General features: G+C 43.6%; 1 protein-coding gene across 1 annotated transcript; it reads right to left on the bottom strand.

Annotated features, from left to right (window-relative positions):
• Positions 1-1,529: 1,529 nt before the first annotated feature.
• On the bottom strand, positions 1,530-18,141 carry Cfap20 (cilia and flagella associated protein 20). The gene is made up of 6 exons (XM_023709313.1): positions 17,785-18,141; positions 5,466-5,545; positions 4,318-4,429; positions 2,807-2,995; positions 2,355-2,465; positions 1,530-1,910 (listed from the first exon to the last, which is right to left on the bottom strand). The coding sequence occupies exons 1-6, from the start codon at positions 17,866-17,868 to the stop codon at positions 1,905-1,907; spliced, it is 582 nt and encodes a 193-aa protein (XP_023565081.1). The 5' UTR covers positions 17,869-18,141; the 3' UTR covers positions 1,530-1,904.

Genomic DNA, 18,141 nt, shown 5'->3' with positions numbered 1-18,141 from the left:
AAGCTGCCAACTGGGCCAAGGGGTGCTCTGCTGTGTGGAACTACCAGACTCCGAAGGACAGGGGCCATATGTGTGGAAAGGTGGCCCCAAGAGAAAGGGTACAGTTGTCTTAACTGAGCCAACCTGAGCATCTGGCCCTCAGCAATGGTGGGCAGTGGTCAGTCATGTGAGGTAGAACACCCCCCTCTCCCGCCCAATGCACACGCCAGGAGCCCCGCCCACCTCAGTTTGGTCAAGCTTACCGAGAGCCACACTGGGGAGGGGGGTAAGGATGTGGGGAAGAGAGGACGCTTTTGCTTTTTTGTGTGTGGGGGCGGTTACTGGTGATCGACCCCAGGGCCCTCATACTGCACCACATCCCCACCGCTTTTTAAATGTTTTTATCATAAGATAGGGTGTTGCTTATTTTCTAATTTTCCCAGCCTAGGCTCAAACTTATGTTCCTCCTGCCTCAGTCTACCACAGCACTTCCTGACATTTAACTTCTCAGAAGGAAGTGAGTAATGATAAATCCTGTTCATATTTCCACCTTCATCCAAAGTCTAAATGGTTGATGCCCACAATTCCAGCCTCATCCTGGTAGAATCTGACTGGGAATGGACATAGTATCTGGAATGGACTTTTGTTCTGTTTTGACCTTGACATTTTTATAACATTAACTAGTTCTCTTTTTTAAAAAATTAGGGCTTTGGTTATAGCTCAGTGGTAGAATGCTTACCTAGCATGCACAAGGCCCTAGGTGTCAAACCTCTAATTCTCTAGTATTAAAAAGTATACAATGACATGTTACCCATTCTGCCCAGACATAATCACTATCCCAGTTGTGTCCTTTGCGATTTAGGCAGATCTACATGTGCTCTGCTTTGCCTCCAGACTGCTTTCCCCCAATGACAACTTGAGGGGAACATCACAGAGCTGCGCCAAATTTAACTTTCATCAATGTAGCTATTGTACCTTTCCCTGTGTCCCAAGGTGCAATAGTGCCCGGATCATTTTGCTAAAGAGCAACAGCTTCTGAGTGAGTGTGAGTGGGAAAGGTGGTACAAGTTTCAGTTTCCTTACGTGATTCCAGCATTTGGAGAAACATTTCCTGCAGGTCCCTAACCCACAAGGCAAGCACCACACCTACAACTCAGGGGAAGTGGGATCCAATGCCCAAGAGCCCTAGACTATTTTGAGAAACACACAGGGTTCCAATGTGGCACCTTGCAAGGTGTTTAAGAGCAAGTTGGACTACATGTCTTTTTGTTTTAAGCTCAATTTAGGACCCAACATTCATAAGAGGATTCTATTGGCCTGATGCTGTTTGTGGGTTTTTTGGTTTTATTTTTTCCCATTTAGCTTATCTTGAAAGTTGTCTCAAATCACTGTCCACAAACCTATCTCACTCTTTTAAGCACAGCAAGACACTTCACAGCATGAAACATATGGCATGTTCACCAGAAGCAACTCTACTTTCACAGCACAAATGAAAGAAAAATCTTACTATTAAAAAAGACAAACAAGGAACAAATTTACAAATCAAGAATACGGTATTTTATTTCCAAGTGAGTATTACACAGCATATACATATATTTAGATATATATAAAACAAAGAATAAACTGTATGAAGAAATATTGGTCTGAAATTGCCTTATCGGACAACTTTAATTCTCTAAATTTAATTCTCTAAGTACAAGTATCTCCCCACACAGACAGGCGGCAGGAGAAACTCCAGCAGTCACGTATCACTCAAAGCACTGCTTATCCCCACTGTACTTACGACGCAGTTACGAAGTTATGGTCATTAGTGTCCATGACAAGCTGACCATAGCACAGTGAAGTAATAAATGGTTTTTGCATCATTCTCCAGGTAGTTTCCTTAAGAGTCATGTTCAGGGTCTGTCTCTCGAGTTGTATTTCAGTTATTGCTGAAGGTAAAAAATAGAAGAGGTATTAATTTAATTATTAGAAAACAGTGCTGCCAGCCTTCCACCTCTGGTGACGCCTGAGCGAGCCCTGAGCTTATAGGCAGCCGGAGGCAGGAAGGCATCCGTCAGTGTCAGCAGGGACCTACTGGGTGTTAAGAACTGGGGACTGCGAACAAGGCTCAGATGGCAGCCTGACAGCAAAAGCAACAGACACCCTCAGTGGAGTAGGGTTCCTTATCGGGAAGAGAGCACAACTGAGGAGTATTCACAGAACATCCTTGATTCAGGCCTGATGCTGGACGAAGGCTCAACATTTTAGGAAATAAGGCACTCCAAAGGCTCACCTAGACAGGCCAGCAGCTGAGCTCAGACTAGAGTACTTCCCAGGACACAGCTCCCCAACTCCCTGCCCCATGTGGCTTCATCTAAGGAGCACTGCCTCACCTTTGCCTTGTTCTGAACTGGGAGATACAGTTTGAACTCTGCTGGCAGTTCATCTTCTGAGTAGAGCCTGTCTGAGAAGTAAACCCTTCGGATGCGGCAGTTTGCGTGGATCTGTGGAGGCAAGACTTATTTTGACAGGCTTGACATGACTGGTTCCCTCTTTTCCTGATTCTCCTAGAGGCCCTTGCATAGTGCTGCACCTCCAAAACTGCACCTCCTTGGCATCTCCTCAGCTCCCCGTAACGGTGGATTCAAGCAAGAAGGGAACTGTGCTTGGTGTATCCACCCAATCTGAACAAGCTTCTGAATATTCCTGGGCCTTTTTGAGGCCAAAGCCCCTTGGACACTGACTTGGGAACTTCAGCTAGAAACTGACATGGGGCACAGCCCTGCATCAAATACAGCATACCCCGCCACATCCCCAACGTAGAACATCTGCAAAGGAGCAGTACCTGTACTCGGAGGGTCTCGATGTAGTTTGTGCCATATGCCCGCCGGGTGAAGTCGGACAAGTTGAACTGAATCTGGTTCCAGCCATCATCCAGCCGCATGGGCATGGTACAGATGAAGGGTTTGACACGAGTGGTGCTCTGATAGTTACTTGCCCGAAATCGCCGACGCACATTCTTGTCATCTAGTACCTGTGACATACAGAGGGACAGTCATGTCAGCTCCATCTTGGCAGGATCACACAATCTTATTAAGACAAGAACTTGAATTCCCACAGCTCAGTTTCCCAAGGAAGAAACTAGAAAAAAATAAACAGACCAGATACAGGTCACACACTAGACACAGATGGCCTGTAAATAACAAGTTTATCTTATTTGTTGCCAAGACAACATCAGTTGCTTACGACATATGACATACTTGGCAGCTCTCAAACCATAAAATTGATTTCATAAACATTGTTCCCTTTGAAAAATCAAAAATAATAGAGTATATCAGCATTACATAATTACTCCCTAAATGGACACCATACTAAGCTTTAAGCTTTGAAATTTTTTAGTAGCCATTGACTAGATTTTCTAGGTGCTTCTTTAAATTTTCTTTTTTTTTCTTTTTGCGGTACTGGGGATTGAACTCAGGACCCTGTGCTTGCCAGGCAAGCACTTATGCTACTAAGCTATCTCCCCAGCTCTAAATTTTCTTTAAAACATTTTCTAGCACTAAATTTTCTTTTCTTTTCTTTTCTTTTTTTTTTTTATTTTAACATTTATTTTGTGTGTGTGTGTGTGTGTGTGTGTGTGTGTGTGTGTGTGTGTGGCCAGCTCAGCCCACCAGGGGGCGCGGCTGGCTGGCATGTGGTGCTGGAGGATTGAACCGCGGTCCCTGTGCTTTGCCAAGCTTGTTCCAAGTAGGTGCTTTAGACCACAGAGCCATCTCTCCAGCCCCTTCTTTTCTTTTTTCTTTCTTTTTTTTTGGCATTTTGTGCAGGGTCTCAGTATACAGCTCAAACTTGTAGTGATCCTCCTGTTTTCAGCCTCCCCAGTGCTGGGATTACAGGCGTGTGGCCACCATGCCTGGACTCAGTTGCCGGCTTAGTGTGCTTGGAGGTGGGACTGGCGCAGCATGTGGTGCCAGGGATCAAACCCCGATCACTGCACTTGCCTAAGCAGGCACTTGGTCCACTGAGCTATCTCGATGGCCCTTCTAGTGCTAAATTTTCTAGGTGCTTCTTTAATGTTTCTTTAAAAGCTTGGCATGAATTTTTCAATACTAATAACAAACTTATATTAAGAAAAACTATAGGGCTTACAGTAAAAGCAAAAGAGAATATTCACTTTTTTTTTTGGCAAAATTGGAGATTGAACTCAGGACCTCGAGCTTGCCAGGGAAGCACTTAATCTACTGAGCCATCTCCCTGGCCCTCACAAATATTTTTGTATGGCCACTTTTTCCTAAAGGTGGATAGTTATCTCTTTGGTACAGGTCAAGGAAGATATATTACTGTGACCATACTCACCTGTACTTCAAAGGTGAAATATTTCTTCAGGTTTTTGATAATCATGACAAGGAAAGGAAGCTTAATTCCCAATGTCTTCTTAGGGTCTGCAGGACATGTGATGTATGTAGTGCTGTAGACAGGAAATACCAATAAGCTACTTATTTTTTCCTCTGTGCTATGTATAACACACAGCCCAAGAGGAAAACTGGAAAGCAGTTATTAAAAATTCATTGACATTATCTAATAAGTCCATCAATCCTCCAGTCAGTGAATGGTTTTTAAAAAATGGACTCATAAGCCTGATGTGGCAGTGTACACCTGTAATCCCAACATTTGGGAAGCTGAGGCGGGAAGATCAAAGCTAACGTTGGGTTACACAGTGAATTCAATGCCAGCCTGAACTACAAAACAAGACTTGGTCTCAAAAAACAAAACAAAAAAAGGGCTCAGGAATAAAAGCTTGTAACAAAGAGTAGACACCAACAATAAAATATATGAAAACCAAAATCAGACCAGTGGAACCTAGGAAGTTTATCCAGTCAAAAGATATCAAATTTTTGAAGGGGCCAGGGAGACGGCTCAGTGGAATAAGCGCTTCCCTGGCAAGCACAAGGGCCTGAGTTCAATCCCCAGTTCCGCAAAAAAAAAAAAAAAAAGAAAAGAAAAAAGAAAAGATATCAAATTTTCACAAGGGCCTGAGTTCAATCTCTGGTTCTGCCAAACAAACAAACAAACAAACAAACAAACGATATCAAATTTTGTTGAAGAGAGCTATGACATAAAAAATGAAAATGAAGATTACCATGGCCCTAAAGGCTACTACACTGGCCATCCACTGGATGAGCAGTACATCACCCTACCTTTACTCTGGTTAAATATTAATAAAGCTAATAGTTACATTCTGCTTACTATGTGCTAAGCTTCACTCTGTTTTATACATGGTCACTTATTTCATCCTCACAATAACCCTGTAAGGAGCATGTAATTACCCCCTATCCACAGATAAGGGAGGGAAGGCTGGGGGCTTAAGTGACTTGCCAAGGTAAGCTCTGAATAGCACAGCTGGCTTCGCAAGGCAGCCTGACTCTTCAGACCATGCTATCACCTCAACGGGACACTACCTCTGTGTACACCACACATCTGGGAGAACAGAGCTGGCAACCGACCTGACATTTGTCCCTTCAATTTCTAGCACCAGGGACTGGATGTCATTATCAGTGATTCTTTTGATGTGGCCATTCCGCACCTACAAGGAAGAATATTAAGATTAGTTAGTACTAAAAATATTTGGCAATGGGGCTGGAGAGATGGCTCAGTGGTCTAAAGCACCTACTTAGAACAAGCTTGGCAAAGCATCGGGGACCGCGGTTCAATCCCCCAGCACCACATGCCAGCCAGCCCCGCCCCCTGGTGGGCTGAGCTGGCCACACACACACCCCATACTCTCTCTCTCTCCCTCTCTCTCTCTCTCTCTCTCTCTCTCTCTCTCTCTCTCTCTCTCTCTCTCTCTCTCAAATAAATAAATAAAAAAAAAAAGTTTAAAAAAAAATAAAAATATTTGGCAACAATTACTTGTTTATTTATTTTTGGTGGAACCAGGGATTGAACTCAGGCCCTTGAGCTTGCCAGGCAAGTGCTTATTCTACTGAGCTATCTCCCCAGCCCCTATATAAGGATTTAGAAGTTAAACAGGATCACTTAAAGAAAACCACAGTGGCCCAAAGGGCAAAACAAGTTTGTGAGTTTTTTTGTTTTTGTTTTTTAAATTTAAAGACAGAATCTTGCTATATAGTCCAGACTGGCCTTGAACTCTTGATGCTCTTGCCTCAGCCCCCCAGTAGGTGGGATTACAGGCAAGTGCCACCACTCCTGGCTGAAGTTTATAACAGTACGCTGAAGCCTATCCATTGGGAAATCATGCTATTCTCTCTGTACAGTGCCCCACCAGCCAGTGTAGGAATCCTAGATTTAAGAAGATGGAGAGCTGGGTGGTTTTGAAGGACAATTTTAGATAAGGAACTTAAAAGACTCTTGCTGCACTTCATAGCTGTTACTGTGGCTTTTTAGCCTCACTGAACCATAACAGTGGTTAATTACAGGTATAACTGGAAACTGCCAGCACAGGTAAATGGGTAATCTGTCATCAGGATAAATTTCTTTCCAAAAAAAAAAATCAACTCAATTTAGATTCAACCAACATTTATTAATATCTACTCTGTATTATTAGGAATGTTCATATGCACACTTATTAAACTTAGAAACAACAAAAATCATAATGTAGGTAGTATGGTATCGATTCCACAAAGTGCACATTGGCTCCCAGGCAGTGCAAATGACAGATCCTAAGTAGAAGATTCAGGATTTACCCGACCTTCCATTGTACCATGCTGGATCACATACAGTGGCACTTAGGTTCATGAACTCAATTCTCTCCACAATACTGGTCTCAAACTGAACCGGATGAGAACTGAACGGAATTTCCCCATAAGGTCAACATCGAACCTAACCACTGAATTTGATTTGGTTCTTGTCCAACTTGATTTGCAACCAGAACGGTAGAAAGAATCAAGTTCATGAACTGAAATACCACTGTACTTCTCTGGCCAGAAAGGTCAAGGAAATACTAAATGTCACTGATAAGAAGGATGGCAACCAAAGAGGCAGGGTACAGTTCGCTCCTACTTCACGTTTTCTTCTCTTCTTTTCCTTAGTTTATACTTTTTCAAGCACAAATTCAAGTCCCATCGACACCACACACAGACCCCTTCTTTAGCCCACAGTGACACTTCTTTTCTGATTTGTTTTCCTCACTCTAGACTACATTTTTTTTTTTTGCTCCGAATGCCTTCAGGGCAGGTTTGGCTGGCTTGAGTTGTGGGGATGAACCACAGCAACCTGAGCCTGACTGTTTTGTTGAAGCAGCCACTCAAAGAACTGAGCTAAAGGGCAGGCCCCCTAGACTACATAATTTAGTAGCATGCCATACTGCATTCATTGAATTGTTTGCTGCATATACATTGGTGTATATGTTAAGGAGAATTCATATTGAATATAGATTTACTTGTCAAAATATTTAGAATAATTACCTTCAAGCATTTAACTCTTCAGTACCTAATATGGACAGGGCAAAGATACCCAAAGGCAATTCTGAGAGAAAGCTGAATAGAAAAGATCAACCATTTGGGTGTCTTGCTTGCTTATTTATTTACTTACTTATGTAGGAATGGTTTATTGGGGAATAGGAATAGTCCCTGTGAGGCAGAACGTGAGTCAAACTATAATCAACTGGTAAGATGAAAAGTATAGTGGCTTAACTAATACTGATCCAACAAGAAATGGGGCACAAAGCAAGGCATACCGCTGACATCATGAACCTGGGCTTCTCTATGACTTCTGAAATAGGAACATCCTGGGGAAGGGATGGGCCCAGGTGTCTCACGCATATTTGGACTTAACAGACTGGGTGGGACCAATTACAGAACAATCTCAACTTTCCATCCATCCCTTAGGGATGTCTGGTTACTATAACTTTACTCTTAAGGTCGTATCTTCAGATGTGCCTCCAGCCAGTTTTGGAGTGTTCTCATCTGCACTGACTTTCTTGAGGGCCTGTCCCTGTCTGACTGCCTATTAATTTCTACCGCACTTAGCTGCCTGTCATATCCCCCCCCCAACCAAGAGGTATCCCTAACCAGTTAAGGGAGAATGGGTGAAGTTTCAACCTAGTTGTTTTACAATGAGCAGGGTCGGTGTATAAAAGACCTCAGCCAGGGACCTTCTGTAGAGAGCTCTCTTATCATGGTTCCATCTGTATGATCACTTGGCGTGGGTACCCTCTAAGGAAGAATAAATTTTCCAAGAGATTAAAGTGTGTACTATCAAAATATGAACAGTCAGGTGCTGGGAGATAGCTCAGTAGAATAAGCGCTTCCCTGGCAAGTACAAGGGCCTGAGTTCAACCCCCGGTTCCGCAAAAAAAAAAAAAAAAAAGAAAGAAAGAAAAGAAAAAGAAAAAGAAAAAGAAAAAGAAAAAGAAAAAGAAAAAGGCAGTCACATGGAAAGGCAGGTTGAGAAAAGAGCCATGCCCAGACACTGCTCTTAAGGGGCTAGAACACTGACTGTACCTGGCTGGCTCCTAGACCTCTCTACTGATGGAGGTTATCTATAAGTCTAATGCTTCTTTTAAGATGTTTTCTTCACCAGATCTGAATTACTTACCTAAAGCCAACAAATTTCATTTATTAGTGCCTAAGTCCCTCCGGTCCTAGGTATAAGAAGATGGAGAGCTGGGTGGTTCTGAAGGACAATTTTAGCTAAGGAACTAAAAACTCTTGCTGCAGTTTTATAGCTGTTACTATGGCTTTTTAGCATTACCGAACCATAACAGTGGTTAATTACAGATGTAACTGGAAATTGCTTGCAAGAATTAGTGATCAGAACCACCATCTAACCTTTATTATTATTAAAAAAAAATTTTTTTTTAATCTGTATTTATTTGGTATAGGGTCTCACTACGCAGCTTGGACTTGCAGCACTCCTCCTGTCTCAGCCTCCCTAGTGCTAGGATTACATGCACTCACCACCACACCCAGTTTCCATGCAGACACGGCATGCGGGGATCAAACCCAGGTCCTTGCTGGGTATTTACAACTCAGTTTAAGCAAGACCTATGTTAATCAAAATTAACCTCTACTGACATATCAAGGTCAGTTAAATCTTCTCAGTCATTACTTCTGTAACCACGTATAAAGCCTCTCAGTTCCTGTCAATGTCAGCTGCTAGAATGGGTCGCTGCCTTGTTTGACCATCGAGCCTTCTGTGAAAGCATGGGGGGACTTCTCTCTCTGGCAACACCTCTTTCTGGTACACTGTCATTGGTGGAGTGTGAGCCCAAAAATCTCTCTGTTTGGGAGGTTGGGAGACTCACTGGAATTGTAGGATCTTGTGGAAAGTTCCCTTCTTGTCCTGGGTCCTTGCTGATCTTGAGGGCCAGAACCAAAATATTGGCTGCCTCTTCACCTAGTTATCTTTCTAACTCTCGTCTCCAAACCTTAGTTGTTAAACACCAGAAGACTGTCAACCAGAATTTAAAACAATACACTCGAAAGATAAACATTTGGTCTTTTCCTAGGAACTGTGACTACGTTGGGCTGCCATACTCAATGACTTAGTCATAGTAGCTTCACTTGCCTTGTTCACTAATCAGTTGTCTAATTACTGTGAAAATGACTATGTTGCGCTGTCATACTCAATGACTTAATCATAGTAGCCTCACTCCGCTTGTTCACTAATCAGTTGTCTAATTACAGTTTTGCTTTGCATATAGAAAGAGAACTTAGTGTTGACCCTGAGGGCTATATTTTCCCCACACAGATTACTAATAATATGGCATTTAGTTTTAAACAGTGGTCTCTATGCGATGTTACTGAGTTTGGCTCATATGTAATGTGCTATGTATTTCCCAGGTGACATCTGCTATCACTGTCCACCTTTTCCTACACTGCAACTGAGCCTTGGGTTCTTGAGAAAATACAAAACGCAAGCAAGAGTAAGGATCAAACACTAAGCATGGTTTCTACCTACTACAATGCTTAGTACTAGGCATAAACTAATCATTCAAATATGTGCTGATTTCTGGAATCTGTCACCCTAAGAGTTCACACAAATGAACAGGTTCAAGGTTTTAAACATTCCTGAGTAACACGTCCACTACAGACTATTATAGGAAGCTCGAGACTCTGGGGAGTATCACAAAGCCTTAAGGGCTTGTGAGTGCCAGTGTGAGGAATGCCTCCCACAAAACACCCTTGGTGTCATTGTCAGAGGCAGAATGCTGGGCTAGCCAGGCCCCCATCCCTGCCAATCTAGCATATCGTGGGTTCTCAAGACACAAACATCACATTGAAATGATTCTCAAACAAAGCTGGCGACATTTACTGCCCTCCTGCTTTGAATTCTGGGCCTCGTTCCAAGGGAGATTAAGAGCACAAAGGCTCTGGTCTATGTAGAACATACCAACACTGCCCACCTCGTTCCTCATGTAAATGCTCTAACCAAGTGGCAGATATTCCCCCTGTATTTTCTGTGGAAAATCAGGCACACTTGTTGGTGAAAGAGAAATTAATCAAGAGATTATTTCCAAATAATGGGATATAGCCCCAATGATAAGAGCTGGTAGTCTTCCAGTAAAATATAAGCACTAATTTTTCTTGATAACATTCTTTCTTTTAAAGGTGCATGCTGCAAGATCAAACATATGGTTGTATTAAAATCAGGACCTAATTAGCATGGTAAGGATGTAGTAGAGTCGTACAGCATTTGCTTGGTATATGTGAGGCCCTGGGTTCAGTCTTCAGCAACTGTCAAAAAAAGTTACTAGGACTTGACAATGTGTCACTCTTCATCCAACACTGTTTTTTAAAAAATGGCCAAAAACCTAGCCAGGAGGCCAAGACAGGAAAATTGCTGTGAACAGGCCAGCCTGAACTACAGAGCAAGACTATTTCAAAAAACAAACAAGGAAACAAAGAATGGACTTAAACTTAACATCCCCCAAAGAACGCTAGTCAGATTTCATTGAGAGGAAATATTAGGGAATTTGCTTTCTGCCTTTCTTTCAGGTGTATAGCAGAGGGCTTCACTGGAACATTCCTGTAAGTCTCATCTATTTAGGTCTTTACAGACAAAAGCCATGCCTTACACTGCTCCCAGAGGCCAACAGGTGATGGCTGTAATATGCCTATGCTCCTGCCCACCAAACACACTGAAGATTCACATATAGCTTCCTAAGGAGGTTTCTTTTAGTATGACTAGGTAACAACCACTCTCATAAGTTTAACTTACACAAAATAAATTAATGTATACTAAAGAGAAAGGCAATATCCATCAGTCTTGTTTCTAAGGGCTGGCCGATAGCTCAGGAGACTGAAGCGCCTGCTTAGGCAGAGTGCAGGGATGGCGGTTCAATCCCTGGCACCACAGGCCATGCCCACTCCACCCCCGGGGCACAGTGGCGCAGGCCTATAATCCCAGCGCTTGGAAGGCTGACAATGGGAGGATCAGTATGAGTCCGATCTGTGTAGTAAGACCCTGTACTAAATACATGGAAAAAAAAAGTCTCATTTCCAGAGTTGTAAAGTAGCTGCTGTTATGAAAAACTAGATAGATCTTGCCCAAGGAAAAGTTTAGTGCCTAAAGAAGAAAACCACAAGTATTCCCATAGCACAAGTTTCAAGAGCTTGACAACCATATTTAGGAAATTTGTTAGTGAATTAGGGTTTTTCTCCTTTAGAAAGTTCAAAGCGCTGCACACAGAAACTCAGTAGGAGAAAAGAATAGGATAGAGAGATCAGGGAGCTGTTCAAAGCTTCCTCTCTAAGGTCTAAAGGAAGGAGAAAGGGGAAAGGAGGGGCAACCTGGCTGTCACTGCTTGCAATTATACAGGTCTTCCAGGAAGCGACACCTCTCCTTCAGACTGGATTTGCACAAACACATTTAGTAAGATGCCTGTCCTTGGGGCTGGCGAGATAGCTCAGCGGTCTAAAGTACCTGCTTAGGCAAGGCACAGGTTTCATCCTTAGCACCACATGCCCTGCCAGCCCCATCCCCAGGGCAGGCTGAGTGGGCCACATCCACCAAAAAAAAAAAAAAAGCCTGTCCTCAGAAAGCATCGACTTCCTCCTTTCCTTAGCTCCTCTCAGATCAGATGTCACTATGCAGGCTTGGATTTGAGATGAACGTAAAATAACTGATCAGCATGTATTACTCGTAGTAGACACAAGTATTATTTTACTTCCCTCTCTAAATAAAGAAACAATTGCTTTTGATTTGTGCCTTTTCATTCATGACATATTCTCATTTTTTTTTTTGCTTGAACTCACTATACAGCTCAGGCTGGCCTTGAACTCTCAGCAATCCTCCTGCCTCAGCCTCCCAAGTGCTGGGATTGCAGACTACAGATGTGTGCCACTATGTCTGGCACACCTTTAAAGTGTGGCCTATGAGGGTTTTATTGTTCAAAAAAAAATAAGAGACAATTTTATTTTTATTTCATGAATTTCCTTTCTACTGGGTACTACAATTACAGATCAGAATGGTTCTCAGCGTCTACAGACACCAAGAAGGCACAAATCTTCAAGCCTGTCTTACAGTCATTCTCCCAGGCTTTCCATGGTTGCTGGGGCAACAAATAAAGAACACTGATTTTTTCCCCCTTCATGTAAGCCCCAGGGAGGAGGGTCAAGCTGAGGGGAAAAAAAATACTATGTGGATAGGGAGGAAGCTGGCCAATGCTCCACGTTTTTAGGAGTGCTTTAAAAATAACACACGAGCTGTATCCATTCCCTTCCCCTCCCCCAACTTTCATTTTTCTGGCCCCACCTACTCATCCTGGCAGGCAGCTGAACCCCGGCCATCTGGCATCTGGCATCCTCGTCTTAGTGACACATGTTCCAGTTTACATTAAGCCATTAGAGCTGTCCTTTTCAGTAGGAAAGCATCTGCCCTGCGTTAGGTGCTAGGCTCCGAGTCAGACAACAGGTGGAGAGCGCCCTCTGTGGGGAGAAGTGGGCATAGCTCCTCTCAACCATTCACTACTTGGGGTTCCAGTGTGGGTCAGAGGCTTCGCTTCCCTTCCAGGGCTAGCCAGGCAGAGCAGGCAGGCAGCTCTGGGCATATCCCTTAGTTAATGCAGGGCAAGTATGTGTCTCAAAACGGCAAGAGTACACAAGAAATTTAATCAATATGCATTACAAACACCTACCAATAAAAATTGTTTAAATAAAAAAAGGACAAGAGTAACCAAAATACAAGTTTTCACCCAATTACAGTAACAGCTACTACTCAGAATAATGAAGTCTGATCCTGGGAAAGTGAAAATCATTTTACTAACTCATGTCTAAATTCAGTCAATTATACTACTGGAAATTCATCAATTCAACTCAGACCAACAAAGTTTACTAGTTAAAAGCTAGAACATGGGAACTTCTTTTGGAGAGGGACTGCATTCATTTTTATATTTATTTATTCATTTATTTTTGGTGGAACTGGGGATTAAACTCAGGTCCTTGAGCTTGCCAGGCAAGTGCTTATTCTACTGAGCTATCTCCTTGGCCCTGCTTTCATTTTTAAAATTAACAGGCAGGCTGTCACATTGGCCTGTCCCCAGGGTGCACCAAGGTGGTGACTGCTACTAGGTGTGGTATTCCCAGAACTTGGGAGGCTGAAAAACATGAAGGACCACTACAAGTCCGATCTGTGTGGTGAGACCCTATAGACCCTGAACTAAATACATTAAAAAAAAAAAAAAATTAACAGGCAAGGCATGTGGTGGTGCACACCTTTAATCCCAGCACTTGAGAGGCTGAGGCAGAACTGCCTTGAGTTTCTGACCAGCCTGGGATACATGGTGAGTTCATGAGGTAGGGGAGAGACAGGGAATGGAAATATGGAGGGGGAGAGGAGGAAGATAGGGACAATTTTCATTAATTAATCTTATGTAAATTTAAGCTATTACCAGAAAAGACAATATTTTATACAAAGTACAACTGGGACTAGAATGTCAGCTATTCTTGTAAGTCAGGTTTTTTTATTTTTTGTTTTGTTTTTTCTTCTAGGACTTCACACAAGATGGGCAAGCACTTTAGGGCTGAGCTTCATCCCCAGGCTCCTGCCCCTGTTTTCTGAGACATTCTCATTAAAATGGCAAGGTGTGCCTTGAACTTGCAATTTTCCTGTTGCAACTCTTAAGTAACTAGCATTACAGATACATGGTACCAGGCTCACAGGAAACAATGTTTATAACAAACATGACAATCCTTTGTCAGATTTGCTCATCCGAGAAATTAAGGGAATCTTAAAGAAACCTCTAATTTCTTCTAAACTCTTGGTTTGAAAGCTTACTATGGTCATTATCAGGAAATAGTGCAGCCAGATCTTAAGCTAATTTCAAGTGTGTTGAAAAGGAAGGAGAGGTCCTACCAGTGTATAGAAATAGCTTAGCCTATAGGCTCCAGGAAGGCCCCTCAAAGGAACTGCCTTTGAAGTGTGCCCTGAGGACTAATGAAAACGCAGGTGAGGGAGGATGAAGAGGAGGGACCGCAGAGTGCTTGGATAGAAAGAGCACAGGATATGCCTGAGCAGGCTTCAGGTGAGGGGGCTCCTGGCGAGGAGGGCCTAGAGGACCAGTTCCGCAGGAGCTAATCAGGCTGTGTGGCCTTACAGACACTTTACAGGTTTGGGGCAGAGGAAGCCATGATGCAATGATGGAATTATTTTAATTTTAGAAGTTTGGTTTTACTGTACATACGTCCTATTCCTAGACATTTGAATGTTAGGATCAGTTAAACTCCTTATTTTAGTCCTTAGCAAAGCTCAGTTTCCTGCCATTTAATGCTCTAAGCCCTGACTTACCTAAATAATGACTACATATCATAATTGTTGCTAGGCATTATAATATATATATAGTATCAATTAATCTTCATATTCACAAGAAGTCAATGAGAAAAGTGGTTAAGCGCCTGTCCAAGGTCACACAACTAGAACACAGGACAGTCAGGATGCAAAGTGTGACTGATCACTCCCTAGCAATCAGGTGTCAGGTGTGACACTACTCTCCCCTTTAAGGAACTTCCAGTGGGAAGGCAATACACAACAGACAAGAAAATGCGTGATGTACAGAGCCAGAGAAACATGAGGCCTAACTTAAGTTCTCTATGAAAATAATGCCTAAGGGCCAGGGAGATGGCTCAGTAGAATAAGCGCTTCCCTGGCAAGCACAAGGGCCTGAGTTCAATTCCTGGTTCTACCAAAAAAAAAAAAAAAAAAAAAAAAAAAGAAAGAAAATAATGCCTAAGAGGAGTCAGGAGGCTGAGGGGCTATGAGTTTCAAAGAGTGCTGGAACCTACACACATCTCATTTATGAGCCAGCCATATGGACAAAAACAAAGTTTCTAAGTTCGCCAGTACTGTGACTATGACATTCCCTTCTCACATTCATAAGGACTCTAAACACAAACCAAACCTAAGCTTTCAAGATTATTCTTCATAAAATCCACACAGAAATTTCCTACAAACTCAAAGGGAGAAGAGTAACATTCTGTGAAGTCAAAATAAGTAAGAATAGTCTCCACAGTCAATATGTAGTTACTGGCAAGGTCAGAGCCATGTCTAGATAAAAGCAAACAGCCATGCCCTACCTGCTCCCCATGAATTTTGGCCCTTATTACAACTTTGCTGCACTCCCTGGCAACAGGGAAAATGTATCCTCTTTGTATCTTCCCAAGTCTACAGACATTTGTCTTTAGATGTTGCTTAATAAATCTTTGATAAGTAGATCAACTCTCACTGTTGCCTGGACTGGATTGGATTCCCACCTCTTTCTAGAAACTAAAATAATGACAAGGAAAAGCACCCATACAATTAAAGATATAGCCCCTTTTCCTTTCCCTCCTTCACTTGCTCCAAGGTGGGGGGGGGAACCACTGTCCCCCAAATACTTTTCAGTTTCATCTAACTAAGAGAAATACAGTCAACTTTTGCTACTGTGAGGATTTTGCTTAAAGTAAGTATTCTCCTAAAGGATTTCTTTACCAAAACGTATGTTTAATTTACTCCATGTAACCTTGCCAATGGCTCTAACAACGTTTTTGTGTTTATGTCATCAGGGTACCATCCGACCTCTAGTGGCATTGTTGTTAAGGGACACAGCGCACCATGGTTACTTTGCTTTTATATTCTGTATGTAAACATGTTGACTAGCCAAAAAGCTATACTGAAAAATAAAACATACACCACAGAAAAGTCCAGAGGGTTAAAGTGGAAAACTGACAAATAAAAGTTTCATCTAATAGAAAACGATGCTTCCCTCCCACTGCTATGCTTTCAGTAAGTTCTCTGACCTGCTTTGAAAATCTCCTCTAGGTCTAATCCTCTTCTCTACCTCAACTGCCTAATTGTGACATCTTTGTCATAAGTTCGTTTCCAAGTTCAACTACCACCCGAAGCTGCTCTCTCCAGGCTTCTGACTGCCTGTAACTGCCTGGGAAGCCATCACCTACACGGTTAAGGCATACTCACTCTGGGTTCTCTTTGTAGAGATACATTTTTAGTTTATACTGCTTCATTATGTAGTAAACAAAACCACAGAACTAAAAACCTCACTGGTACAGAAAAAAAGAAGAGACTGCTTTTCTAGGTAACAGCTCTAGTGTTCCCTTTCCTACGTAATAGCTCTAGATCATTTGAAAGAGAAGCGTTAGACAGTGACACCTCCAAAGGCCCAACCTCATTATATTCAACCTTCATTATAGTTTATACAGTACTATTTATTGTATTTCAACGACCTTATGCAAACAGTGCTATGAACACCACTTTGCACAAAGCTGATCTTAGAACACAGAATTGCCTCTGGAATCCGCGAACAGCAGGTCCTGTTTCAGTGAAAACAGGCAGAAAGTTGTACAAGTTCTCTCCCAGATCGTATGTGGCCCAAAGCTCTGATCTGTGGATAAGGAAATAAGCGGAGTTACTCCGACAAAATCCAGAATCCCTGGCTGCATTACTAACAGGCTTAGCTGAGTTCAACTGCTCCACACGCACCTGTAGAAAACGCTACTCAGCAATACCTCCCAAGGAGGGCAGGACTAAGGATAACCCCTAAATCACTGGCTTCACATTAGCATAGCTGCCTTCATTTGTAATATTTTTAAAAATGCTACGGGTGACTGCCTGCGAATTTTAATGAGAAATAAAATATCAAAAAATAAAAGGAAGACCAACTCACGGTTAGATCTCCAAAATGCGGAGAGTCATATCCCCTTAAGTCAGCGAAAATACGACCTTCTGGAAGTCTAAGTAATAATGAGGCTTGCACTGGGTGAGCTCATTTTGCAGTTTTCCTGGAGAAACCCAACTCTGAAGGCACAGTACAGACCTCAAGCCATCGTGAGCGCGGCGCACGTGCCAAAGACCGCCAAATACTGGCTTGTTTGGGACCAGCAGGAAGAAAGCAAATGAATGAAACTCAAACATCACTGGCTCGGCCCCGTGCGCTTCTGGCTGTGCCTCTGTAAGGGTGCCTGGAACAAAGACTCTGTGTCTAGTGACCACCACAGTGACTGGCACAACAGAGGGCATCATTTGTGGATCCCGTGCACAGCAGCTGCCTGAACCACCGCAAAGCTCCTCTAACTCCGTGCGTCCACACTGCTAGGGGCACTACCGACTCCCTCGTATCGGCCGGGAACGCGTAGCTCGAAGCTGATTAAACTCCTCGAACTCGCCCCCACCAGAAGCACCCCTTCTTCCTTACACGACGCCCCCATCGCGCGCCCGTGCGCCAGGCAGGGAGCAGGGCGCAGGGCGCAGCCTCGGCCTCCCGCTCCGTCCGGGGCCCAACTCCACAGCACCTGCTCCCCGCCCCCCGCCCCTGGGCGAGCAGGGGGCGCACACCGTGGGCCCCGCCCGGCCCTGCCCTAGGCCCCTGACCTTTTTGTCCCAGATCTGCAGGGGCTTGCTGCCGATGCTGTAGAGGATGGAGAGGAAGCCGCTCTGGAACGTGTTTTTGAACATCTCGCCTGCCAGCGGCCTTCCCCGCAGTCGCCGGGGAGCGACCGGCTCCGGAGTAGATACGAGCTCGCGAGTAGCGACGGAAGAGGTGGGGACTGCAAACTCTCGACCTGTAGTCACCCGCGGCTGGACCTGGACACGGGTCGCTAAGTCGCTAGCTTCCGAGCCACCTCAGAACCGAAGCCACAGCAACCGCCGCTCTGCCGCTCCCCTAGCCTTAAATGGAGGCGGAGGGCCGCCCGCTGCTTAAGATGGAGCCTCCACCCACCTGAGCCC

The sequence above is a fragment of the Octodon degus genome, unplaced genomic scaffold (assembly GCF_000260255.1).
Source record: "Octodon degus isolate 3935 unplaced genomic scaffold, OctDeg1.0 scaffold00011, whole genome shotgun sequence".
NCBI lineage: Eukaryota > Metazoa > Chordata > Mammalia > Rodentia > Octodontidae > Octodon > Octodon degus.
This window is presented reverse-complemented; position numbering and strand designations above follow the sequence as displayed.

Bases quoted from the DNA above. Each gene is read 5' to 3' on its own strand.
- Cfap20 (XM_023709313.1), bottom strand. From the start codon at position 17,868: ATGTTCAAAAACACGTTCCAGAGCGGCTTCCTCTCCATCCTCTACAGC. The intron at 2,996-4,317 runs GTGAGTATGGTC...TGTATGTCACAG, and splicing joins ATTTCACCTTTGAAGTACAG to GTACTAGATGACAAGAATGT. The intron at 2,466-2,806 runs GTACTGCTCCTT...TTGCCTCCACAG, and splicing joins TCGAGACCCTCCGAGTACAG to ATCCACGCAAACTGCCGCAT.